Below are 25,902 nucleotides of genomic sequence, written 5' to 3' on the forward strand. Positions count from 1 at the left end.
GTTTATTGAAGTAAGATATTACACAAATGCATTGATTTAAATAACAAAATCAAACATTTGGTATACAAAGGAAAGAAAGATAGACGCCAAAGTGTTGTCTTAGGCCTCTCGATATATATAACAAAACAAAATGAATTGGTGTGTGGATAATTTCAATTTCAATAACTAAATAATCACATTATCTTTGCTATAATATTGTTTGATGTTGATATGTTATAAGAAAGAATATAAACCTCATATTAAAGGTAAATTGAGATTATAACAAATGGAAAATCCTTAAATACAATCTCGATGTTTATTTAAGATTTTACATAATTAAAGGTTCACACTCTTTTTTTTTATTTTTTTTTTATTTTTAGGTTCACTCTCCTTGATTGATCCATACTCTCTCTGGTTTGGGTCAAACATGCAGCCGAAACTCACAACGGAAGAATTATTGAATGATACGTTCAAGGTCTTGAACATGGTACGTCACAGCGTGCACCAAATTTTATTGGAAACTCAAGAAAACCTCTGAGATATAGGTTCAAGTTTCAGATCCTTAAATGGTCCAACGAAGAATTCCCATTAGGTTTTCTAGCCACATAGTGATTGGAGGATTCCGAGGTGGTGTCTCTGTATTTTGGAGGGTTTAGCTCAGACAGAAGCTCTTTAATGGGTCCATATACTCTCGAACTTGGTGAAGTAAAAGTATGCACAAAGAAACAAGCGACCGAAATGCGCGGCTCTTCACCTCCATTTGCCAAAATTCTATGCTCCATGCTTACAAACTTGTCATTCGAGATAAGCTGCAAAAAAAAAAAAAAAGACTTACTTTTTGTGACTTATGGGTTTTTATAGACCATTCAATTCAAGAGTAAACAACGACTTGCCTGGAGGAAATCTCCTACGTTAAAGATAAGTGCTTCGGGATTAGGAGGAACATCGATCCAGTATCCATCGTAGAGAACTTGAAGTCCTCCATTGTTGTCGTTAAGAAGAATAGTAAGGAAAGATCTGTCTGTGTGCTGAGCGCCGCCGAATGTTCGGTTTGGCTCAGGACAGGGTGGAAAACAATGACAGAGCATCCATAAACCTTTTGCGCAATCCATTTCTTTGAGGTGGTTAGGACTCAACCCTAAAGCTTCTGATAAAATTTCAAACATTAACTCCGCTAACTTCATCACTTCCTTTGAGTACTCCAACATGATCTCCCTAACAATATTCACACCAACCAATTTTCAAACCACATCAATAATATCAAATCAAAGTTTAAACTAGTCTTGTTTCTTCTTAGATTAGAAATAAATTAAAGAAATGTATTCTTACCCACAAACCTCAGGTAAGTCCTGTGCTTTTGGAACATCAGGAGCCATGACACAACTTAAGGTATCTCTCCAACTCGCAGCAGGAGACTCATAGAGATCAGCATTAGAGTGATATTTAAGCTTTTTGGTTTTGTCTCGGGTATAGAACATTTTCCTCACTTCTGGATCTTGGTCGTGAAACCGACGAATACCATTTATCATCTTCTCCATCACATCAAGTGGAACCCCATGGTTAATCGCCTGGAAAAATCCAAACTTCTCCATTGCGTCTTTAACCTTCGCAACTACACTCTCTCGCACGACCGTGGATTCGAACACGCCACCTAGATCGATTGTTGGAATCATCACCACCGTCGATGTAGGCTTAGGGTTTGCTACGTTAACATGCGGGTTATGGAAAATGCGCGGGACTTTTGTGACTCCGGCGTCGACGAGTCCTTTCACGCCAATCTTCATCTCGTCGAATGCTTTTAACTCACTGGCACGGTCGTAGTTTTCCGCCATAGTGTTTTTTATTTTATATTTTTTGGTATACAAAGGAAAGAAAGATAGACGTGTAAGTGTTGTCTTAGGCCTCTCGATATATATAACAAAACAAAATGAATTGGTGTGTGGATAATTTCAATTTCAATAACTAAATAATCACATTATCTTTGCTATAATATTGTTTGATGTTGATATGTTATAAGAAAGAGAGACGTGTAAGTCTCTTAGATTAATAAATATTTATTAGCTGTTTCTTAGGTTAATAAATGATAAAAATTAAAGATTTAATTATTAATTTAAGTAAGAGACGTTTCAAGGTAAGAAGTGCTCTTAGAGTTATTGTGGTGGTTATGTGGCGTAGTTTTACTGGGTAGATGATTAAATATTTTTTTTTTTTAAATCACAATAACCTCTCGATATATATAACAAAACAAAATGAATTGGTATATGGATTAATTTCAATTACAATAACCAAATAATCACATTATCTTTGCTATAATATTGTTTGATGTTGATATGCCATAAGAAAAAGAGACGTGTAAATCTGTTAAGTTAATAAATATTTATTAGTTGTCTTTTAGGTTAATAAATGATAAAAATCTGTTTAGTGTTCACCGGTCTAGAAGTTCCACTGCACGTGTTTGATATGGGTAAAGCTGTAAACTATTAGGTTGAGATATTTTAGATAATTTATATACTATTAAAATCGCAATATTAGATAAGAAAATTGTGGTGGACGTGTTTGATATGTGTAAAGCTTTAAATTATTAGGTTGAGATATTTTATAAAATTTATATACTATTAAAATCGCAATATTAGATAAGAAAATTGTGGTGGTTGGTTCATCTCGTCGAATGCTTTTAACTCACCCAAACGATCGTATTTTCCCGCCATGGGGTCTCCTTTTATTTTTTTCCTTTGTATACAAACTACAAAGAAAGAAAAAGAAAAAGAGACGTGTGTGGCCTCTCCGTATGTATAACAAAACAAAATGAAGTGGTGTGTCAGGATCAAATTCAATTTCAATAACCAGTCACAATATCTTTCAATTTCTGGAATTTCTATCTACATTTAGCATAACCTTTCATATTATTTTTTACACTTATTTGTCTTGTGCTTTTGACCTTGAAAGTTTTTACCCATACATAATATAAAATATTTGAATGTGCAAACCCGACATACACAAAATATTTGATAAAAAGTTAAATCTCTCTAATTATAACTTTGATAAAATGAAAGTTTAATTTTATCTCATTTATCAAACCTAAAATCTCTACCGACTATCTTTAGCCTATAAATATAATAATTGACTGAGGATTCATGCGCTCGTTCGTTGACCAAAAAAAAAGGAAAAAAGACTAAGGATTCATGTGCAACATGGCCCAAAAGCCTTTATCTTCTCTTCCTTTCATGTTGACTCTTCTTCTTCTTCTTTTCTTCATTACACAAACAAACATCTTCTTTCTTCTTCTCTTCTTACGATTCTTCTTCTCATCTTCTCTTGATCTTGTCAAGTAGGATTAAGTATTTCCAACATCACCTACATTAGGTTTGGGTTCGGGTTTTGTTCTCGGCTGAGGAATGTACTCGAAAACATGTCAAAAAGAAACCCTGATTGGATTTTAGTACCTAAGCCATGACAAATGATAACTTTTTCTTGACTTATTATATCCAACACATTCTCTCAAGAACATTATAACGAACCACATGCACCATCCTAAATCTACACTCCCATTGAATATCTCTCACCATCCTAACAAATCTACACTAACGAGTCACCAATCAATAGTCAGAAAAAAAAAAAAAAAACTCTAATCACTACTAGTCAATATAATATGATGCAAATCAATCTGAAGTCTCTCATGAAGAAGAGACACATCCACTACATTCCCTTTCTCCTCCTTTGCCGCCAACTCCGCCACCGGAATCGCCGCCAAAAAGCTCTTTATATATTCTCTACAACACTTTTTACCCTCACAAACCAACTTCTCCGACGATTCCTCTTTCTCATACATCAAACTCGAATCATCAAACTTAAGAATGTAAGCTTGCTTGCATCCTTCAAACAATCTCTCCCCTAACGAATCAATAACGCAAAAACCATCTAAATCTGCCTTTACCACGAAGAAATGATCGTTCCAGCTAACAATATAAACCCTAGTTTCACCATTACTTGAGGCTAACGCTACTTCTTTCTCTACCTCGTCCCAAATCTGATCAAACGACATCAGACCATCCAACGAAGCAAATCTCTCCGGGCTGAATAACCCGGTAAACGATTTATCGGTACAAACCCTAACCGGTCGTAAATTTGCGGAAACGATCGTTTCCAGATCGAAATGCCTGTTTGGAAACAATCTTAGATACGATTCTTTGTCGCAAAGAGATTGCCATAAAGAAGACCCTTGCGTGATTAGTGAATCGAACGCTGTTCCTGAAGGATTGATGAGCTTAGGATTCGCGTGGAACCAATGAGCCACCACCACCGCAACCGCCGCGCATGCTGCTTCTCCGGCGGCTTGTTCGCTTCTTTGATCAATCGACGCTAAGTAAACTTCCGATTTCAGCTTCGATTTTCCATCGCGGCTCACTAAATCCTTCATTACCCATTTGTTTGCCTCGATTGGTATCTCCGTCGCCGGTTTTTCTAGTTCCTCCGATGGTTTTGTTGATGTCTTCGTAACTTCATCCTCTCTCTGCAAACAATAAACCGGTCCGGTTAAGGACAAAATCGAACCGAGTTTGAAAATTCAGAAAGTCAAATGCGTACCGGTTCTCTTCTCCATGTCATAGAAAAGCTTAACCGTCTTCTCTTCCACCAATTAAACCCGGCTTTTTGACCCGGTTCAGACTGGTTCTCATCCGGGCTTGAAAATAACCCGGTTTCAACTACGGGGCTACGTCCGCCTGAACTCGACGCGGTGGCTGGGGAGGAAAAAGAGTCGAAATGGCTACCACCGCCGCGACGACTCGTTGACTTTTTCTTCGGAATTGCTGAGTCAACGGAGATCTGACCAAGTTGCATAAAGTCGTCTGGTTCGGTTCTTACCTCAGAAAAAGTCACGTTGACCTGATTTAAATAAACAACCGCGTGTCTTAATTAATTAAGGATTTAGGATAAGATAATTAATTTACTTGTTCTTTCTAAGGGAAGTCTTTAAAACCTTTCCATGATGTTTCCGAGAATAATTTAATAACCATAGAGGACAAGAATAATTCAAATTCAAAACGAGTATTGGTGGATTAATTAAAAATGTGTTTAGATTTTAATTGACCAGATTAATTACCACAAGTGTTGCTTCCTTCGAAAGTACGGAACCCTTTGACCGAATCGGAAGCTTTCTCTCCACCGTCGATTCTTGTTTCGACGCTAACTCCGATAAATCCAACGATGCTTTTCCGATCAAAGACTTTTTGTTTTTTGCGTCCATATTCTCACCCTTATACCAAAAATAGATGATTTCAGCTAATTGCATTTTAAACATCAAATTGATTATCTAAAAAGAGAATAATTAAGAAAACTCACGTAGAAGACATTGAAGGAGAGGTTCCATGGGCCAACAATGCAACAAACGCGTTCGAACTCTTCCTCCCATTCTACGTGGTTTGAGCCTAAAGCAATCGGTTTAGAGCTCGTATGGTTAACCGGTCGATTAGAACGATAGAATGGGACGAAGCCCAATCCAAAACCGGAGACAGGTCCCTTCCATTTCACCTCCACCATCGCGGAAAGGTTCTTTCCTGCCGTTTCATCACCGAGAATAGCCGGTAAACCATCAAGCCTCACCGGCTTCACCGTCACGTGAAGCTTCCTCACCTTCTTTGCCATAGATTTCAAAAGTTATTCCTCTGTTTTTTTTAGGGTTTCTTTCTCTGTTTTTTTTTTTGGGGTTTTTCCTCTGTTTTTTTGTTTCTTTTAGGTGTTGATATAAATGTGTGACTAAAAAGGAGGCGATAATTTGTTGGTTTATATATAGATGTATGTAAATGTGTACGTAGAGGCGTATCATACGCATTGTATGTCTTCTAAATAAGGCTAAGGAAACGTAGAGAACATTAAAAAAGAATCAAAGACAGCAAAGAAAGAAACCCTCCAAGAAAACACAATTAAAAATGGCCAAACAAAGAGCGACTTGGTCAGCAAACGCAGCAAATCCGCGTTTGAGGCTATCGATAAAAGGAATTAAAAACATCACGTGTGACTCACATGGTCTGGTTTCCGCGGGCTAATGCTGACGTGCCTATTACTAATTGGATGGATGAGTTTGGTACATTGGTTTAAGACAAGACAAGCGAAACTTTCTCTGTCTAAACAACTTTTGCAAGACAAGAGAACTTATTTTCGGACTGGTTCATCTCTACTCCTTTCATCATTTTAAAATTTGCTTCAAATTGTTAAATAATGGTTAATATTTCAATAAAACATTTGGAAAAAATTATGAAAGTTCGTGGAAATATAATCTTTGGATTTATTTTCTATTATATGATAAAAAAAAGTTAACTCGTTCAAAGAGGACAAAGGAATCCTAATTTTCTTTCCAAAATACATAATGCTTTTTTTTTTGTTCTTTAATAGTACATATAATGCTTTTTCGTTAAAGGATCAGCAAGACCAGTAAAACGTTTCCACGTCAACACGGATAAAGCAACAAAATGCACGTGAACACATTTGTTTACTCCAAGCAAGTTATGTACTTCCTTCCTTCCTTCCTACTTGTGTCGTAGAGGAGAACAGACGATTCTCCTGCCACGTGTTTCTGACGATTTATTTCCTATACGAGCACGTGTTTTTTCTCTGTGTTTGTTTTTTGATAACTTTTTTAATGCATTTCAGCGTTTTTGTGCTAAAATATTGGTTCTATAATCTACAATTTCGAACAAGGAACAAGCAATAAAGGTGGAATTTGATAAGCAGATCAAATGGAATAAGTACAATAAGTGTAGATGAGATACAAATTTGGAATGGTAAAGGAACTAGTACATTTACAACTGTGTTTTTTTTGGATGACAAAGGACCACAACGCAGTCGTACTATAGCTAAAAGCGTAAAAGTAGTACGCAAACATACTTTAGCTAAAATCAGCACGCAAATATATGTTTGAGAGATTCTAAATAAAGGAGGGGAAAACGTTTTTTTTCTTTCATATCCAAACCATGAAAAACCATTAAGTGAAGTACTTGTATAAATAAAAGGTGAAATCGTATAAATTTTCAAATTTCATATCTGAATTAATAAAAGGTGACTTAATGCATACATTGACTGCCACTAATATATAAGTCAATCTGTTAAGATGGATGTCATGGCACCTTCCGGACGCCGTTGAATTATCAATATTTGCCCTCACACATATTTTTATCATTCCACCAAATTTAACTTCCTAATTATATTTGGTATTTTAAATTCATGTTTTAAATCCACATTTAATGAGACAAGAAGCGCTTAATATATAGGGTATGTTACCTGTTGAAATAGAATACATTCATAGTATTAGAGATGGGTAAAACAACAAATAAAACAGAATAAAATTGAAAGTCATTAATCCAAACAAAAAAAAAACTATTTTCATCCATTGTTGTAGAAATGTCTATACCAAACCAAAACTGGATCGGAACTTTGTCTATCAAACTGGTTTGATCTAGATTTTAGAACTTAGTTTTCTAAACGGTAATTCTCTTGAGGAATTTATCGCCTTCTTCAATATACGGTAAAATATTCATCTGATAAAAAAAAAAAAAGAATTGTGTTTTTTGGAAAAAACTTCTAATTTTTAATATTTAATGATGCTGTCCCTAACTTTTTTTTGGTCTAATGTTAAATTTATACCAATGAAAAAAGGTTTACATAATGCAATGTTAACCCAAAAACACACCAAGCTCTGAAACAGAGAGAGCAAAAGAGCACTTATACAAAAAGAAAAGAGCTAACGGCACACCTACAAGGGGGCTTATTGATTCAATTAACATGTCAGGTGACATGGCATCCAACTCAGCGGAGCCTGGGAAAACCATGTTAGAATTCGAACCCTGGAGATCAATGTTACTCGAACCAAGATTACAGAAACTTTTCTCTCTTTTACCACTAGCTAGACCAATGCGACTTGGTTTAGGTATAATTTGAATATGTTTGGAATTGAGATGATTATGAAATTGTAGCGATTGGAATTCATAAGTTGCTTTTTCTTCAATCATAAACACTATAGATCAAGTGGTATTGGATTCACTATTCAACTTAAGTTAATCAACAAGTGACGAGACTTCATCTATGTAAAACAAAGAAATTGCACATGAGCTGGTAAAATTTATTATTTTGTTCGACTTGTTTTTCTTCCACCAATGCACCTGTGTTCATACTGCATTTTAAAGCTTACATTGAGGTGTTTGGACATCAATCATACAATCCAGTATTGTAGACTTTGAACCCTTTTTTTTTGCCCAATCCAATGAAAGGGAAGATGTTCATGGGTCAAAATTCATCTGACTATTGAGGTAGCCACATGGCTACAAAAGTAGTATCCTTCACATGACTTAAACTTAACATACTTCGTGGTAGAAGTATATGCATCTTAAGCCACACATATATTATCCGATATTCAAAGACCTTCTTTTGTCTTTTCATACAATTTCAAAGTAAACGATAGTGGTCACTCAACTTAACTCATGTCACATGACTTTTAAATGTGTACATTAACAGAGACTTTGACTCTTTTTTGTTTTCTTTATTAATATACAATCATTTCTAGTTGAATACTTATAACCGTTGAGGTCTTTGCATTGAACTCACACTCAAACTGATTAGGAGTTTTATTTCATTTGCTTTTTAATGTTACTTGCAATGGAAGGGAAGCTTTTCTTGTGCCAATACTTGATATGGGTGATGTTACTGTTGGGGCAGCTACATGGTTGCACAAGCTGCATTGAGAAAGAAAGGGAAGCTTTGTTAGAGCTCAAGAAATACTTGATGTCAAGGAGTCGAGAATCAGGGCTCGACTATGTTCTCCCTACTTGGACTAATGATACAAAGAGTGATTGCTGCCAGTGGGATGGCATTAAATGCAATCGTACAAGCGGGCGGGTTATCGAGCTTTCTGTTGGTGATATGTACTTCAAAGAGAGCTCTCCTTTAAATCTTTCTTTGCTCCATCCCTTTGAAGAAGTTCGAAGTCTGAACTTATCTACGGAAGGATACAACGAATTCAATGGCTTCTTTGATGACGTAGAAGGTATACCACACTTAACATCACAAATTCATGAATTTCATTTGCATGTAGTGTGAGCTATCTTATTTTTTTGTATACTTATGATTTTTCGTTTGCAGGTTATAGAAGTTTAAGTGGATTACGAAACTTGAAGATCATGGATCTCTCAACGAATTATTTCAACTACAGCACATTTCCTTTTCTTAATGCCGCTACATCACTTACAACTCTTATTCTCACGTATAACGAAATGGATGGCCCTTTTCCTATCAAAGGTGTATTTTTCGATTCCTAACGAGAGGCCTATGGAGCACAACCAAGTTTTAGTTCCAATTAGTCTTATATTCTATTGGATTATCTTTCAGGACTAAAAGACTTGACAAACTTGGAACTGCTGGATTTGAGAGCAAACAAACTAAACGGCTCCATGCAAGGTAGCGTCTACGTCAATTAATTGGAACTTTAAACAAATTTAACTGAGTACTTTATTATATAATTGGTTTATATAATACTTGTGTATGCCTTCTCATATCAACACAAATTAATTATTAGAGGTGTCTTACTCTGTGTCTCTTTGTCTTATGGCAGAGTTAATTCATCTGAAAAAGCTGAAAGCTCTAGATCTAAGCTCCAATAAATTTTCTAGCTCAATGGAATTGCAAGGCAAGCTCGCTTTCTTTTTAGAAGTTATTATTACTATTATATGAATATAGATGAATATACTTTATCTATATAACAATAATAATCATTTTGTAAAGTACAATCTTTGGTCTTTAAATATTTCAGAACTACAGAATTTGATTAACTTGGAAGTCTTGGGTCTTGCTCAGAATCATGTAGACGGACCTATACCAATAGAAGGTGATCTTTATTTGCTTCAAAGTAAAAATTATGTATGAGAAGTGTCTACTGACTTCTAGTGAGGAAGACAACTTTATTCTCATATTATTTTTGTTTCCAAACTCTCTGTTTTTGCAGTATTCTGTAAACTGAAGAATCTGCGGGATCTCGATCTCAAAGGAAATCATTTTGTAGGTCAAATACCTCTTTGTTTAGGTAGCTTGAAGAAGCTACGGGTTCTTGATCTCTCATCCAACCAATTAAGTGGAGATCTACCATCTAGTTTCAGTAGTCTTGAGTCTCTCGAATATCTATCATTGTCGGATAACAATTTCGATGGCTCATTCTCACTCAATCCACTCACCAACCTTACAAACCTCAAGTTGTTCAAACTTTCATCAAGATCACATACAATACAAGTCAAGATGGAGAGTACTTGGCAGCCAAATTTTCAACTGAGTGTTGTTGTACTACGGTTTTGCAGCTTGGAGAAAATCCCTTCCTTTCTCTTGTACCAGAAAAAATTGCGTCTAGTTGATCTATCCAGCAACAATTTATCTGGAAATATTCCTACGTGGCTGCTGACGAATAATCCAGAACTTGAAGTCCTACAGCTGCAGAATAATTCATTTACCATCTTTCCAATTCCTACAATGGTGCATAATTTGCAGATCTTTGATTTTTCAGCAAATAATATCGGGAAGTTCCCTGATAAGATGGACCATGCACTACCGAATCTGGTACGTTTAAATGGCTCGAATAATGGGTTCCAAGGTTATTTTCCAACGTCTATTGGTGAAATGAAGAATATTTCATTCTTGGACCTGTCTTATAATAACTTCTCTGGGAAGTTACCTAGAAGCTTTGTCACAGGTTGTGTTTCAATAATGTTCCTGAAGCTCTCTCACAACAAATTTAGCGGCCGTTTTCTTCCAAGAGAAACAAACTTCCCTTCACTTGACGTGTTGAGAATGGATAACAACTTGTTTACGGGGAACATCGGAGGTGGTTTGAGTAACTCCACTATGTTGCGGATTCTAGACATGTCCAACAATGGGCTCTCTGGTGCTATTCCAAGATGGTTATTTGAGTTTCCTTATTTGGATTACGTATTGATATCCAACAATTTCTTAGAAGGTACGATACCTCCTTCTTTGTTGGGAATGCCTTTTCTTTCGTTTCTAGACCTTTCTGGAAACCAATTTTCTGGAGCCTTACCGTCACATGTTGATAGCGAGCTCGGGATATATATGTTCCTACACAACAACAACTTCACAGGGCCAATTCCAGACACATTGTTGAAAAGTGTCCAGATACTTGATCTGCGGAACAATAAACTCTCTGGGAGTATCCCGCAGTTTGACGATACACAGAGCATAAACATTCTTTTGTTGAAGGGAAACAATTTAACAGGGTCTATTCCACGGGAGCTTTGTGATTTGAGCAACGTCAGACTTCTAGATCTTTCAGACAACAAGCTCAATGGTGTCATACCTTCATGCCTCTCTAATTTGTCATTTGGACGCTTACAAGAGGACGCAATGGCTCTCAATATTCCGCCCTCTTTCTTGCAAACAAGCCTTGAGATGGAATTATACAAATCAACTTTTTTGGTAGATAAGATTGAAGTGGACCGCTCTACTTATCAAGAAACTGAAATCAAATTTGCCGCAAAGCAAAGGTATGATTCTTATAGTGGAAGATCTGAGTTCAGCGAAGGAATTCTTCGTCTTATGTATGGGATGGATTTGTCAAACAATGAATTAAGTGGTGTTATCCCGACAGAGCTTGGAGATCTCTTGAAACTACGAACCTTGAATCTATCTCACAATTCCTTGTTGGGATCTATACCATCCAGCTTCTCCAAACTGATAGATGTTGAGAGCCTTGATCTTTCTCATAACATGTTGCAGGGAAGCATTCCTCAGCTACTCAGCAGCCTTACCTCTCTTGCTGTGTTCGACGTGTCTTCCAACAATTTATCAGGAATCATTCCCCAAGGAAGGCAGTTTAACACCTTTGAAGAGGAGAGCTACTTAGGAAATCCTCTGCTTTGTGGACCACCGACCAGTAGAAGTTGTGAGACTAATAAGAGTCCAGAGGAAGCAGATAATGGACAAGAAGAAGAAGACGATAAAGCTGCTATTGATATGATGGTTTTCTATTTTAGTACTGCTTCAATTTATGTGACCGCATTGATAGGCGTTCTTGTACTTATGTGCTTTGATTGTCCTTGGCGTCGAGCATGGCTCCGCATTGTGGATGCTTTCATCGCCTCAGCTAAACATGTGTTGCCTTAGATCTGTTGAGCTTAGTTCTTGGATATTTCAGTGAAATTTTGTTTATGTATGGTTTGAGTGTTTTTGTAGTGTAATTTACGATGCCTTTTCACTTATGAATAGTTGTGTCTCTTTATCTCAATTTTTTGTTAAAATATTTAAGGTTTTTTTTGTCTTTTTATTGAATCTTTTTTTTATTGAAATATTTACGGATTTTTTAAAAGGTTTTGTCCTCTTATTACATGTCTTTTGCACTTTTGAACGGTTGTGTCTTTTTAATGCAATTTTTTGTTGATATATTTATAAATTCTTTCGAATGTATCTTTCTATCGTATCTTTTTGTTGAAATGTTTACGATTATTTTTTACAATCGTATATTTTCAGTTTACGTTTGTGTCTTTATAGTTGTATCTAATCATTTAAAGTTATGTCTCTTCATTATATTTTATTGCATTTACTCGTCACAATTTCTCGTATGAGTAGTTGTCTATCTAAATGTTTGTGACTTTTGAACTTTATATATTTGTCACTTTCTAAGTGAATCCCAAATTTTTGTTCTTTTACACAAATTTGTTTTATTATAAATCCAAACTAATTAATCTGTAAAGTAGCTCCAAGTTCTTTACTCTCTAAACTATTTTTAAACATACATTATTTCAATATTAAAGAAATTCCTCTAATTTTTGATCTAAAAAAAATAAAAAATTGGCATCTTCGTTAGAATTTTTATACTTTTTTAAAGTTGATTAAAAATTCTTCATTTCTATGATCATTCCAAAATTTGATTTAGAATATATAATTTTTAATGAACTTTAAATTTTAGATTGCAATGTATTTTGATTTATTGTTAAAAAAAACTTTTTAAAAAAAAATTATCTTAGTTTATGACTTTTCGTTTCATATTTGTTTATTACAAACTTTTTTGAAATAATTTTCTCCGCGATGTCGCCGGGGTCTGCGTCCTAGTTATTAGTACAATGGAATCAAACTAATGTAAAACTGTGAACTTGACGGAAAAAAAAAAAAAATACTGTGAACAGCAAAGGGAAAAAAAAAAAAGAAAAAAAATGTCAGAACAAATCCTTCTCCTCCATTGAGACAGTGTACTTCTGCTTCAATGGACATTTGATATCATCAAATCCTGCGTCAGGTGAGAAAGACGCTTCGCCGTTGTCAGAGTTCCTTTTCTTTATTCTCTGTAGAAACTAGAGGCAAAAAATGTCGGAAGTTTTCATGAATCTGAGTAACTTGTATCTGCTTCTGTTTACATGTTTCTTTGGTCCGTAGATCGAAGTAGAACTGTCACTTACAGTTTAAGACTAGTAAGCTCATTACTAAACAACTGTATTAACAAGATTTAGGCTTCTTTTTTTATTAGAATGTTTAGATTTGCTTCTAATTCAGATGTAATTTTAGTTTATTCAATCTCAAGAACCAGACGATGAGTTATTTACATGAAAGATAGGCTTAATTAGGTTGTTTCTATTGGCCTAAGTGAAATGTGTGCCTCCTATGTTGGGTGTTTTAACTAATGCTGATTGATATGTCATATGTTGACTGATTATGTTACTGTGTTTGTAGTTTACGAATGGACTCTGAAAGCGTCGTAGCTGCTGACGGTGCGGATTGTGCTATTGCAAATGGTGAAGTGACAATGGAAGGAGACAGTAGTAATGGAAATGGTGGTACTTCAGAGAATTTGGAATGTTGTTCTACTCAGCATCCTATGGAGGCATCTGAGGTTGGTGACAAAGAATTTTAACGTTTTTTTTTTTTTGCCTTTTCTGCACAAATAATTGTTATTGACTTTGCAGTTTTTTCGCTTTTTCCAGGGCACACAGAATGAACAAGTGGATGATTCAAAACAGATGAGAGGACAAAAGGTGCAAGGAAGGGTCAAGCATGAGAAGACCTCTGGAGGCAAGAATATTCCATCAGTCTTGGTGAAGAAGAAAAAAGATGGGAAAGTGGTGGCATCAAATGGTTCTGTTGCTCCAAACGTAAAGCCTGTAAAGTCTCCTAAGAGCAAATCGCTCAATGGTAGAGAGGCTCATGTCACGAAGGTTACTAATCTCTTTGTTGCTCCTATAGTTACTGGTGATTAGCCATGTGTCTTCTTGGCTGAATGTTGTCTCTGATCTCTTCATTTGTTCTTATCAGCATGGGAACCATGACTCTCTACCAGCTGAAGGGACCAGGTACCAATATCATTCTTTAAAACATGGTTTCTGTTTTGCATCAGTTCATTGCCAAAACTCTAAAACGATTAATGCAAACATTCCATCAAGATTATGTATTAGTTCCTGTCGTTAAGTCTGGTAGTTTGTTTCTCTCTTTGATACAGGGACAAGCCAAAACTGAGGGAAACAAGGAAACAAGTCAATGATACATCTGAAGATGATACACAGTAGTATGTCTTTTTGGGATTCACTCTTCATTCTCATTTCCTTAGCACTTTTTTCTGACTAAAACTTGCTTACTGTTTAGTAGTCCAAAAGAAGATGATGGCAAACCTCGTCGAGCTAGTGCACTTCCAAATTATGGATTCAGTTTTAGATGTGACCAACGAGCTGAAAAAAGAAGAGAGGTTTCATTTACTTCACTGTACTTATCCTCACAACAAACATGCAACCAAGTATCATATTTCTCTGTCATGTGATGCAGTTCTATTCAAAGCTTGAGGAAAAGATCCATGCGAAAGAAGAAGAAAAGAATACCGTACAAGCTAAGTCCAAGGTTGTGTTCTATGCCCTCTTGTTTTTCTTAAAATGTCCTATTATTCATTTAAAGTGTCTATATGCTCAGTCTTCTACTGTAAATATCATCTGGAATACTTGCAGGAAACTCAAGAAGCTGAGCTTAAGATGCTAAGGAAGAGTCTGAACTTCAAAGCCACACCTATGCCTACCTTCTATCAAGAACCTCAGCTACCTAAAACAGAGTTAAAGAAGGTACATCTCTGCAATTAAAGAAGGTACTTTCTCATTTTCTCTCATGTCGTAAGTACATAGTATCATGTGAAATGCTATATACTTGTAGATAGCGATAACAAGACCAAAATCTCCAAAACTCGGGCGGAAGAAGACCAATTCTCGAGCAGATTCTGAAGAAGCCATTACTATTCAAACCCCTCGCTTTGGTAGGTTGAGCTTAGATGAGAAAACTCCTAAAGATAACCCGGTTGTTGAAGGAAGTGTACCCGGTGAGACCAAGAAGCCACCAGTGCGCAAGTCACTTCCCAGGTTGCCTTCAGAAAAGACAAATCTGTCCAACGGGAAGGTGGCTCCAGCAAAAGCTGTAACAGCCTCAACAAAGGCAAAGTCGGAAAGAAAGAAACCAGATAAAGATGTGGATGACCTAAGCCAGTCAAGTCCTGTAGACGACAATGCTGACCCAGAAGATTCACAAGAACAAGCTCCAAGAGTGAATGAAGACAGAAACGAATCTCACATGGTAGTGGAAGTGGTTGCGGTTGAGCCTTAAAACCTACGGTATGATTCATGTACTAGTTAAGGAGCGAAAAAGGAACAGTAACAAGAAACAGTGAAAAATGGATGAAATCAAACTGTTTAATCAGAAGATGGACAAAAAGAGTGAAAGACAGAGATGCAAAATTGATGGTGTGCTCCACAAGGTTGCTTCTATATGTCATTCATGAGAGCTTCAATTGCGTCGCATGATGTTTGGTCGTAATGCTTAAATTCTGTTTGGTTTGTCGTCAAGATCTGTTTTTTCATTTCGATATGTTATACTTAAAAGGTGAATTTTGGGGTGGAAAAAAATGGGGGCCACAGCAGATGTTTCATCCTGCTGTGTCCAGGGCTGAGCCCAACTACACAAGCCAGTCTTGCGTTGTTTAAACCCACAATGCTGTCAAGACTCTCAGTTCAACGGTGACAATGTTTGACAAAAGGAAACACTAAATAACATAAAAGAAATTTGACATAATATTTTTGTTTAAATAGTTGGTACAATACAATCAATCTAAACCATTGTTTAACAACAATTAAATTAGTTACGATTTTAACCAGAAAATGGTGAAATAGATTCAGTTCCATTAGAACATTTGTTCCATGTTTCGTTAGTTTTGATCATCGCGTTAGAACTAAAACGGTTGAGTTGATAGAATTGAAAAAACATTTTCATCCATTCTGTGTAGCATTTTCTGCCACCTTTCACTAGCACCCGACAACAATCTTTCGAAAAACTTTTGTTCCGAGAAAATACGTCTCTTATTTCAATGTTACATTCATTTCCACCAGCTCCCATTTTTACTGCGCAATCAAGAAGATATTTGAGATGTTTTCTTGGTTGTCCACGGATAACATTGAGATTATAATCACCCGGGCTCGGCCAATGTTTAAGCACCACATCAAACTCGTTGATTAGCATCTCCTCAAGATCGGCTGCTATGGCCAAACTTGGATTAAAATATGATAGCAAAACCATGATTGAAAACAATGCCAAGAAAATGGTTTTATTTTCCATTTTTTATTTCTCTTTAGTACTTTTTAATGTGTTTTTTCTTTTGTTATATTGTCATAATTAGGATTTGTGTGTTGTATTTATAGTGATAGGCTGATAGACTGTTCATTAATGTTATTAGTAACTCTTTATTAATAAAGAAAATTATTAAAACAAAAATAATACTTAAGAAAATAACATTTCTGTTTGTTTATTTCTTATCAACAAGATATTCTTAATTATCAACAAAATTAATATGTTTAAACGTTATACTTCTTTCATAGATGTGGTTAGTTTAATATATTTCAGTTTATAAAAATATGAAATAAATTGAATAAAATCATAAAAACTTATCGTATAACATAATTGTGCTTTGAGAATTAGGCATAATCTATAAGGCCGTGAGTTTTCGATGACTAGTAACCCATCAAGACGAGCAGTCCAGGATTGAAGACATGAATCCAAATAGAGGCTTTGAACCATACCACTTTACACCAAGTTTGAGGTTAATCCGTTTTTACATAACACAAATTAGTCATTTAGATTTATCTAAATTTCTAATTATTAATTAATCTCGAAATTATTGCATATTCAAACTTTTCTTTAGATGCTTGGGAACTGTGACTCTACACTTGAGAATATGGTCAAGGTTATGTGAACAAGACGCGCAATTCACAATGATTCTTTGTCTTCACTTTAAGGGTTCATAATTTGGAAATCTGGCCCATCTTCATAATTAATTAAGATTAGTCCACAATAACAATAATAGCGACAACGAATACTAACAATAATGACTCTTTTTCCACTTTTGTTTAATCCCACTCAAATCATATCGTATCGAGAAAAAAATCATAGCTGGCCAGATTCTTCCCCTCTACCACATTCATTGAATATCACATTCACTTTTTGATTGGACACAAACAAACGTAAATTAAAAGTCAAAACTCAGGTTCACACAATCTGATTCTCTGTCCCACACATGAATAGTCTTAAAGGTGTAATATCTCAGATCTCAAAGGATTATTCCATAAAAGAGAAAGAGATGTAAACTTTGTAATATACAACGAAATGAGAATTTTATTCAATACTCATTAAACCATCCCAAAGGGCATTACATAATTTAGTACAGTGTTCATACAGATTGTAATACAGTGCCTGGAAAAAAAACGAGGGCTCTGGCAAAAAAAAAAACCCAAAAAAAACTCTTTAATAGAGTTGTTGCAACAAAAGCCAGAGCAAACCTCTGAGAGAACCAAGGCCTGAACCAAACCTGAACCCGTACATATCATACAAAACCCTTCCGAGGAAAACCAAACCCAACAAAGACAAACGACGGGGATAAAATAGATAACTGGCTCGTAAAAGACACCAAAGCAGCAAGAAACAGGAGATGATAAACCCTAAAATCTCGTCTACCCGGTAAATATATTCTCAAGCAACACACAACCTTCCGATTTCGAGATAAGTTAGAGTTTCCTTGATAAAAAGGAAACCCTGCAAAAAAACCATTGACTGGAAAAAAAGAAACCGGAAGCGAACTGCTTGGAAAAAAGAAGGAAAACCGGGTACCGAGCCTAGCGAGAGGGACGCGTAGATCACAGAGCCTGAAAAAGAGTTGAGACTTGATAAACGAACTTGGACGGACTAAAATACCTTACATTATAAGTGGAGAGGTCGACAGTGGAATTGTTGATCAGGAGAGGATGTCACATTTGTAAAGACGCTCGACTAAGAAGTCGACAGTGGAATTGGAAATGGATCGACACTGTTGGAGGTTTAATCCCAATAGAGTGGAACCCAACCCGACGATGGCTGGCAAGCTCTTGTCTGTAACCATAGAGCAACCTGCAACTGATAGGATCTGCAGTTTGAGCTTATCAGAGGAGGCCAATGCTTGAATCCCTGAATCTGAGATTGCGCATTTCGAAATATCCAAATCACTGAGAATCTGGCAGTTTGCTGCAATGGAGACCAGGCTGGCGTCAGTGATATTGGAACATCCATCGATGTTTAAGACTTCAAGAGTCCACCCGTTACGAGCAGTGATGGCAGAGATCACTCTATCAGTCAAATTGGAACAACCACTGAAGTTGATCTTCACAAGAGAGCTCTGAATCAGATGTAGGAAACCAGACTCTGTTATCCCCTTGAGCCCACACAGATCAATATCCTCGAGCTGAGGGCACAACTTCCCGATGGCTGCAAGATTTGCATCACCAAAGCCAGGGCAGTTACGAATAGACAAAGAGCGCAGAGCGCTGCAATGAGATGAAGCAGGCAATCCTGTGGTGAGATCTCTAATACTCAAACAGTTCACCAGAGAGAAAGCCTTCAACTTTTCACCACAGTTCAAAAGGGAACCAAAAAACCCAAATTGGGTAACCCTGTGGCATTCTTCAAGCTGAAGACTCTCAAGTGATAAAGAAGCTTTTGCAAAAGAGACCAACCCGTTGTCAGATAACAAAGGGGATTTACTGATGATCGCCTTTTTCATGTTCGGGCAGCCCTTTCCAACAGATTCAAGCCCCATGTCAGTCACTCCTTGGCAGGCTGTGATGGTCAGAGAGTTTAATTTTTGCAGCCCGACACCATTTCCCATGACCCAGAATCCCTTCTCGCTCACGTGTGATAATCCAGCGAGCACAAGATCAGTGATCGACAAGCCGTAATGACCCACAACAGCAAGAGACACATCAGTGACATTCAGCATCTGAAGCTTAAGTTTTGCCAAGGAACAGGTGGTGTTAGACAGTAGAGAGGCGATTCCTTGATCCCTGACAAGAGGACAGTTCTTGATCGAGACTGACTTCAGCTTGGAGCAGGATCTTGCAATGGCTAGCAAACCCTCATCTCCAATTCTTGAACAAGCCTCCAATGTCAGCTCAGTCAAGTTGGGGCAGCTCTTAGCAATAGCTACCAAACCCTTGTCAGTGATTGTAGAGCAGCGGTTCAGCTCAAGCTTCTCAAGTTGAGCACAACCCTCAGCAATCTCCAAAAGTCCATTGTCAGTAATGGTAGAAACGTTCCACAGTGAAAGAGACCCGAGAGAAGGGCAGCTACGACCAATAGACCGAAGACCAAGATCTGAAACTTTAGCAGAGTTGCTACCTCGAATCGACAATTTTCCAAGTCCCCCACGACCAGCAGTTCCAACAGCAATTGCTGCCAATCTAACATCTGTTGCCTTCTTCCCATCTAAGCTCCTAGACAAACACCCTTCACAATCATCACCATCTTCAGTTATCTTGGAAGGAACATCAATCTCCTTTTGACGGATGCTACTTACAAGCGTAAGCCACTGTTTGGAGACAAAAGCGCAAGCACTCCTCTCTTGTGGTCCAGACAAACGCCTAAAGATCTCAAAAAGACACTCATCTGGTAGCACATCAATGGAAACTGGCTTTTTCTCGAAAGCACTGAAGATCGTAGGTGCAACAACACGTGATCTCTTGCTTGGAGGGAAATAAACATCAGCGAAACTACCAAGCGATAACAAAAGACTAGCATCCTTTGGGTTTGGGTATATTGCGCCACGACGGTAAAAATCATTTTCACCTGTAAAATACCAAAGGAGAAATTCTTATGAGCTAAAGAGATCATTGAATCAAAATCAGATTCAGTAAATTAACCTAATGATTCTCAGATCCAATATACCAAAACAGAGAAATTGCAGATAAGATCTATAGCTCGTCAACGGCCAAAACTAAAACTCAGATCTATATATATATATATATATATATATATATATCTATAGATCTAGGAAGAATCAAGTCATCGGTGAACACTATCCTATAAGCCAAATCTTATTCCTCGTACGTAAATCACCTCAAACACGGAAACGTCTAAATCTAACAGAGAAATAAAAAATTTCAATCTGATAAATCAAATTCAAAGATGAAAAAAAATTCAGAGATCAGGAAGCTTACCGGCAAAACTAAAGATCTGAGACATGATTTGAGCTCAAAACTCCCAGGAAAAACGAAAACGCTTGATTTCTCAAGCGAAAACCCGTGGGAAAGAGCAAAAAAGAGAGATCCGACGAAGATGAAGAAGAAAACGAACGAATTAGCTCCGATTATACCAAAGAGAGAGATGCACATGAAGATCGAGGAGATAGAGAGCGAAGAAAACCCTATGGATAGGGCAAAAAAAAACCAGAGAGAGAGAGAGGAGAGGAAGGAGAAAAAAAACAGGAAAACGAAATGATCGGTCAGTAAGAGGTCAAGATATGAGTTATTATATACTTAGTTGAAATTTCACATGCAATGTATCTGAGCTGAGAATTGGGGTTCGTATTTAATTTCGTTTATTTTATTCCCACAACACACAAAAGAAAGAAGTTGCTTAAGATAGACCAGTTTTTTTTCACCTTTGAGAGCGCGTTAAGGCAAGTTATGAGGTGTTTGGTTACCGAGTTTAGTTATAGTATTAAATTGTTTTTGTTTGGTTCCTGGAACAACCTTACTCTTTTTGCTACGTTTGTGGCCGACGTCAGCATCGTTTATGTTGTGTGTTTTTTTTCTTGGGAGTTTTGAGCTGAAATCATGTGTGTTGTAACTTGTAAGTACTCATAAACGTACTAATGATCCCAATTGGGTACGCAAGATCATGCCTAGTTCTATACTTCACATAAATGAGACTTCCAACAACATCTATCTTATGAATGTGGTCAAGTTGTTTCCCCGGCCCACAAAAATATGCAAACGCAAAAAGTGAGTGACTCTGTGCCACTTTGTCCGTCCTTCTTGCACCGGGTCGACCACAATCTCCTTAAGTGTGTTAAAGAGGTGTTGGCGGAAAGTAAAATGTAACGCAAGAAAAAACCATAATCATGCTAAACTAGTTGGATCCTAAACTACTCCAACTCTCTTTTGTTTCCGATTAATCCAAATCTCATGGATATCAAAAGAAAAAGGGAAAAATGATAATGATAATCCGATATGAAAAAATTTACAAAAGTAAACGCAACAAAAATTATAACCGAGACTTTTTATAAAGTTTTACTGATAGTTTAGAGATGCGTTAAGGCAACAACTCCATTTTACAAAACCATAACTTACTTGAAATCTAATCCCCAAATACCCAACATACTGATGTTTCTATAGTCTCGTGCACATTAATATACGAGAACAGTCGTTCCAACACAAATGGTAACACGATAATCAACTTATTACCGACTGATGACAAATTTTGTATTATTTTCTTCATCTTATTTCGATATCTTCAAAATCCCCCATGTGGGAAATCAAAATTGAGATAGAAAAAATCAGATTTGATGAACATACAAATTCTTCTACGATTGAATCACCAATACAATAATCTCCTACACCAGCATCAGGACTTAGAAGGTTCCTTGGTACATATCATGATTCCATATTCAACCTTCTACCTGTAAAAAAGATGGTCAAATCGTAAATGATTAAAATTGGAATCTGAATGTATCTGTGGAGAGGACCCATTGCCCATTATAAACATGTTATTAAAAGAGAAAGTGAACAAAAGACACCCAAGTGGTCGTGGAAGCATTATATATCCTTTTCATTGCTTACACAGCCCATGTTCTTATTATTGCAATTCTTCATGTCTCAATATCAACTAGCTCATTATTTTATTGTTAAAAAGTCACATTAAAATCGTTTAGGCTTTTAGTAATATACGATTTTTATGCTTCCTTTTCTTATGATAAAATTCAAATTAATTTCAAGATAGAGACCATCGTTGAAACAAACCAAAATTTGGTACAATTTCAGTTTGGAATCTTGTTTTAGTCAAAAGTATCTATACTTTTTTAAAATATGTCGATTTTAGATCAAGATTTTTTTTTATTTTTTTTTTGGCGCGATTTTTGTATTCAGATTCATTTATCGGATATAGAAAACATGGATTCATTTAAACTCTATTTTCGAAATGATGCGATTTTTGGATTGAATATTTCGGTTCCGATCAGATTAAACACCCCTAGTCCCTAGAGGAGAAAATGATCTTCTCTCTTTCTGACTGCATGCGTCTATTGATATTTTTGTTACATGTTTAATTATTTTGTCACGAAAATTGTTATAGATCTCCGTACCAACGTTTACCATGTATATGTCCTTCAGTCATTGAACATTGGATGGGTTCAAAATATTATTCAGTAGGTTTTGTTTTAAAGGAAAGAATAGTGAAAGTGAGAAACAAATTAATAAACTATACAGTGCTCAACTAATTTTAGAATTCTTGATCAAAAAGCAGCGACAACTTTAAACTAACTATAACCTACTGTAAGAGTCTAGACGAGGTTCATGCATATTGAGTTAGTGCCACCATGAAGCTATGACAAAATTACGATAAACTAAATAATTAATGATCCAGTTGATTATGGAGTTAGTGGGCCGGTTCCGCAAAAACATGCCACAATTATGTAAATTGTATGTTTAATACACAATTTGTGGAAATAGTTAACTAATATAATCAGAGAAAGTCCTTACCCAAAAAAAACAAAAAAAAAAACAGAGAAAGTTAACGAGAAATATTTTATTTGCTAATCTAATCACAAATACGGAGTATTTGTTTTGTTTTGGTCATAATTAGATTATACCGGATCAACGCGTAAGGAGTATTATATTTTGGACTTGAGATATTGACAAAGACCAAGTCGAATTCGTGTCGTTTGGGACTTGGCTCTTTAGCAAGACCTTTCTTGTGTTCTGTTTTAGCTAATTGGGATGAACTGAAGGTATTGACTAGTACAACGTTTTTCTAGCTGATTCCTCTAGTATATTGACCAATTGGGATGAACTGATCATAATCACGTGAAAAGGCATAAGAGTCTCATGTTACGACCCAAGACATTAGCATTTTATGTGTGGAAATTATAAGTTTATTATTTTATTTCCTCTCTTAGTGTAATTTTTTCATAAAAAATTTGTAAAAAGTTTCAGAAAGACTAGTGTTGAGATTTGGTGCTCTTGATTAACTCGTGAAGACGAATTGATTCAATACGCATACTATCTATCTCGAATATCATCACTCTTTAAATGAACACAAACATAAACAGAAAAGATCACAAGCCAATTAAGAGTGCAACCACCTAACCTAACCAGTGGCGGATCCAGGAATTTTTTTAGCATAAGGCACATATTAAATATAATAAATAACTAATAGTATTAATCTTTTTTTTTTTGCAACATCACAACCATCCATTAATTATTTTAGTTACTTAATAAGAACTTCTCATCTGAATGCATATATTATTGGAGAATGAAAGAAACCAACGTAAATATTTTCATTAATTAATAGTATGTAAGTATATGTATGTAAAAAATGTGTAGAAAAAAGGAAAAAAGCAAGCAAGTGTAAGGCATCGACCACCCGACCACCCTTATAATCTAGTGTAAGGTTGCCAATTGAGCTAAAAGAGTAACAATAACCAATAGTTACTAAATAGTTGTTCATAATCAGTGTGGGGCACGTGCCCCACCCTCTTATACACTAGATCCGCCCCTGAACCTAACAGTCACTGACTTAGAAGTACGAAGCTTACATGTACACTTGTGAATGGAGACTTTCCGATCTCATTGCATAAATGACAGTGATGTTCTGGTTTTATAATAAATCAAGTATTCAACCGAATAGACAAGAGGAAATACAACAATGCCATTATCTCTAACATTTCTCGTCAAAAAACTTGTCACCCGGGGTTGTTTTCCGGAAGACCATTTAACTCTTAAGTCTTAAGTGGTCGCGCAAAAGAGACGGTACAAAAAGAAATGTAACAATAGAGCATTGTATATGACATATTTAGAGTAATTTAAGTGTTTGTATGTATATGTTCTCTACAATGTTAGAGAAATATTCTCAGATCTAATGCAACCCTAGCATCATTATCATCAACTTCATGACATGCAACTTTTTCTTTAAAAAATGTAGTCGTCCACGGTTTCTCAAGACATTGTACACTTTAACAAATCATTTTTTGCAGAGTGGTCATGTACCTTTTGAGAAAATGTACTTGAGCTACAAGCCTACAACACATCGTTAATGAATTTTTCAGTGAGTTCTTTAGAAAGTCCCATGACTGTATCAACACCTCCCACCACGGAATCAATAAAAGGTGAAATAAGGGGATGCTCAAGCATCAAACCTCCAGCAACCTTGAAAGTTATTGCATCATCAATAAGATCATCGATGACATGTTCTGGTATCTCATGGAAATAAACCTCTGCTTTGTCCCATCCTATTCTTCCAACTCCAGTTTTCAAGTTTCTCACAAAAACAGATTGCACAACGCCACCGTGTGACCCCGAATAGCCTTTGATAAACTCGCGAGCTTCTTCTTTACTAGTTGGTTATTCTCTAATAACACCTTTGTACACAACAACAGTATCTGCAGTAATCAATAGAGTTGGTTGAGAATCTTGTGTAAACTGGTTTTCACCTCCTAATTTCAATATAATCTCATTTGCTTTTGCTTCAGCAATAGTCACAACCAAATCTTCAGGCTTCTCTTTCCTAATAGCTTTCTCATCAATATCTGCAGTTACAATAGTGAAATCATATCCCATTTCAGCCAGAATCTGCTTTCTCGCCATCGACTGAGAACCTAGAATCAGCTTATATCCGTTCTCCATCGCCTTCTTTGCCATTCTCGTGTTGTACTGTAAGCGGAAAGAGTAAAGAAGAAAAATCAACAAACAAAAAGAAGATTGAACAAAGAATGTTGCCATCTTGTAACTTCAAAATTTTGTATAGCGTACATTATCCAACAACAAGATGTCACATACTATAATTATATTGTCATCATAATATAGAATGCTAATTAATCAATAGAGAACAATAGATTACTCTTATCTGTCAGCAGAACAATATCATTTCTAATAACCATTAACTGTCTGTAATTAATGGTATTCTGTTTCTCCTATTAGCTATTACACCAAACCTGGCACACAGTGGACAAGTCCTCTCCATGGTAGTCTAAGAGAAAGATTATAAACCTTGAGGCCATAAACAAAGAAAGTAGAAAATTTTCCATGGGCTATCAGATAAATTACTAGCAAAAGCTTCCACTAAAACCATCACACTTGGCTAAAAGCTAAAATGTTAACGTTTGACACATCTACAGATTTTGATAAGTGTAGTCCTAAATTGTTCGTTGATTTCATACGTATAAACACAATAGAAGAAACACGTTTCTTCCAGAAGAAGTAAGAAAACTCTAAATATGCAAACTACACAAGGAACAGAACAATCAGAAAAGCAAAAACAAAATGCATTTACAGTGAAGAAATTAATATGTGAAGATTCCATTAGACGCGTCAATGGACAAACAGTTCATGATGCTAATTGTACATA

General features: G+C 36.1%; 7 protein-coding genes across 11 annotated transcripts; 2 read left to right on the plus strand and 5 right to left on the minus strand.

The window, feature by feature from the left end:
• Positions 1-101: 101 nt before the first annotated feature.
• AT2G25450 (2-oxoglutarate (2OG) and Fe(II)-dependent oxygenase superfamily protein) lies at positions 102-1,903 on the minus strand. Its single transcript, NM_128102.6, has 3 exons — positions 1,309-1,903; positions 873-1,194; positions 102-788 (listed from the first exon to the last, which is right to left on the minus strand). The coding sequence occupies exons 1-3, from the start codon at positions 1,809-1,811 to the stop codon at positions 534-536; spliced, it is 1,080 nt and encodes a 359-aa protein (NP_180115.1). The 5' UTR covers positions 1,812-1,903; the 3' UTR covers positions 102-533.
• Positions 1,904-2,825: 922 nt separating this feature from the next.
• AT2G25460 (EEIG1/EHBP1 protein amino-terminal domain protein) lies at positions 2,826-5,908 on the minus strand. Of its 2 annotated transcripts, NM_128103.3 has the most exons (5): positions 5,320-5,731; positions 5,081-5,233; positions 4,564-4,863; positions 3,995-4,489; positions 3,002-3,443 (listed from the first exon to the last, which is right to left on the minus strand). In NM_128103.3, the coding sequence occupies exons 1-5, from the start codon at positions 5,620-5,622 to the stop codon at positions 3,423-3,425; spliced, it is 1,272 nt and encodes a 423-aa protein (NP_565596.1). In that variant the 5' UTR covers positions 5,623-5,731; the 3' UTR covers positions 3,002-3,422. The 2 variants fall into 2 exon arrangements, with proteins under 2 accessions (NP_001325254.1, NP_565596.1); NM_001335997.1 differs by having other exon boundaries at positions 2,826-4,489; positions 5,320-5,908.
• Positions 5,909-8,541: 2,633 nt separating this feature from the next.
• RLP21 (receptor like protein 21) lies at positions 8,542-12,264 on the plus strand (the record flags this gene model as incomplete). 3 transcript variants are annotated; one of them, NM_001335998.1, is made up of 7 exons in its annotated part: positions 8,542-9,013; positions 9,109-9,264; positions 9,355-9,423; positions 9,578-9,652; positions 9,776-9,850; positions 9,968-11,510; positions 11,743-12,232. In NM_001335998.1, the coding sequence occupies 7 exons, from the start codon at positions 8,614-8,616 to the stop codon at positions 11,867-11,869; spliced, it is 2,445 nt and encodes an 814-aa protein (NP_001325074.1). In that variant the 3' UTR covers positions 11,870-12,232. The 3 variants fall into 3 exon arrangements, with proteins under 3 accessions (NP_001325074.1, NP_001325073.1, NP_180117.4); NM_128104.5 differs by having other exon boundaries at positions 8,668-9,013; positions 9,968-10,214; positions 10,290-12,203; NM_001335999.1 differs by having other exon boundaries at positions 8,555-9,013; positions 9,968-12,264.
• Positions 12,265-13,110: 846 nt separating this feature from the next.
• AT2G25480 (TPX2 (targeting protein for Xklp2) protein family) lies at positions 13,111-16,081 on the plus strand. Of its 2 annotated transcripts, none has more exons than NM_128105.4 (9): positions 13,111-13,258; positions 13,690-13,849; positions 13,941-14,171; positions 14,269-14,306; positions 14,453-14,518; positions 14,599-14,695; positions 14,773-14,844; positions 14,949-15,059; positions 15,148-16,081. In NM_128105.4, exons 2-9 carry the CDS (start codon positions 13,697-13,699, stop codon positions 15,589-15,591), a joined length of 1,212 nt encoding a protein of 403 aa, NP_180118.2. In that variant the 5' UTR covers positions 13,111-13,258; positions 13,690-13,696; the 3' UTR covers positions 15,592-16,081. The 2 variants fall into 2 exon arrangements, with proteins under 2 accessions (NP_180118.2, NP_001324900.1); NM_001336000.1 differs by having other exon boundaries at positions 14,596-14,695; positions 15,148-16,029.
• Positions 16,082-16,085: 4 nt separating this feature from the next.
• AT2G25482 (prolamin-like protein (DUF784)) lies at positions 16,086-16,641 on the minus strand. The gene has a single exon (NM_001084490.2). The coding sequence runs from the start codon at positions 16,594-16,596 to the stop codon at positions 16,132-16,134; it is 465 nt and encodes a 154-aa protein (NP_001077959.1). The 5' UTR covers positions 16,597-16,641; the 3' UTR covers positions 16,086-16,131.
• Positions 16,642-17,622: 981 nt separating this feature from the next.
• On the minus strand, positions 17,623-21,045 carry EBF1 (EIN3-binding F box protein 1). The gene is made up of 2 exons (NM_128106.4): positions 20,499-21,045; positions 17,623-20,127 (listed from the first exon to the last, which is right to left on the minus strand). The coding sequence occupies exons 1-2, from the start codon at positions 20,521-20,523 to the stop codon at positions 18,266-18,268; spliced, it is 1,887 nt and encodes a 628-aa protein (NP_565597.1). The 5' UTR covers positions 20,524-21,045; the 3' UTR covers positions 17,623-18,265.
• A 3,854-nt stretch (positions 21,046-24,899) lies between these two features.
• On the minus strand, positions 24,900-25,196 carry AT2G25500 (Inosine triphosphate pyrophosphatase family protein; the record flags this gene model as incomplete). Its single annotated transcript, NM_128107.3, has 1 exon — positions 24,900-25,196. The coding sequence occupies one exon, from the start codon at positions 25,194-25,196 to the stop codon at positions 24,900-24,902; it is 297 nt and encodes a 98-aa protein (NP_565598.3).
• Between the last annotated feature and the right edge of the window lie 706 nt (positions 25,197-25,902).

The sequence above is a fragment of the Arabidopsis thaliana genome, chromosome 2 (genome assembly GCF_000001735.4).
Source record: "Arabidopsis thaliana chromosome 2, partial sequence".
NCBI lineage: Eukaryota > Viridiplantae > Streptophyta > Magnoliopsida > Brassicales > Brassicaceae > Arabidopsis > Arabidopsis thaliana.

Coding starts and splice junctions, on each gene's coding strand:
- EBF1 (NM_128106.4), bottom strand. CDS start 20,523: ATGTCTCAGATCTTTAGTTTTGCCG. Junction 20,128..20,498: donor TCAGATCTTTAGTTTTGCCG/GTAAGCTTCCTG, acceptor GGTATTTTACAG/GTGAAAATGATTTTTACCGT.
- AT2G25482 (NM_001084490.2), bottom strand. CDS start 16,596: ATGGAAAATAAAACCATTTTCTTGGCATTGTTTTCAATCATGGTTTTG.
- AT2G25480 (NM_001336000.1), top strand. CDS start 13,697: ATGGACTCTGAAAGCGTCGTAGCTGCTGACGGTGCGGATTGTGCTATT. Junction 13,850..13,940: donor ATCCTATGGAGGCATCTGAG/GTTGGTGACAAA, acceptor CGCTTTTTCCAG/GGCACACAGAATGAACAAGT. Junction 14,519..14,595: donor TCTGAAGATGATACACAGTA/GTATGTCTTTTT, acceptor CTTACTGTTTAG/TAGTCCAAAAGAAGATGATG.
- AT2G25450 (NM_128102.6), bottom strand. CDS start 1,811: ATGGCGGAAAACTACGACCGTGCCAGTGAGTTAAAAGCATTCGACGAG. Junction 1,195..1,308: donor GACTTACCTGAGGTTTGTGG/GTAAGAATACAT, acceptor GAATATTGTTAG/GGAGATCATGTTGGAGTACT. Junction 789..872: donor ACGTAGGAGATTTCCTCCAG/GCAAGTCGTTGT, acceptor TTTTTTTTGCAG/CTTATCTCGAATGACAAGTT.
- AT2G25460 (NM_001335997.1), bottom strand. CDS start 5,622: ATGGCAAAGAAGGTGAGGAAGCTTCACGTGACGGTGAAGCCGGTGAGG. Junction 5,234..5,319: donor TCTCCTTCAATGTCTTCTAC/GTGAGTTTTCTT, acceptor TTTTGGTATAAG/GGTGAGAATATGGACGCAAA. Junction 4,864..5,080: donor CGAAGGAAGCAACACTTGTG/GTAATTAATCTG, acceptor TATTTAAATCAG/GTCAACGTGACTTTTTCTGA.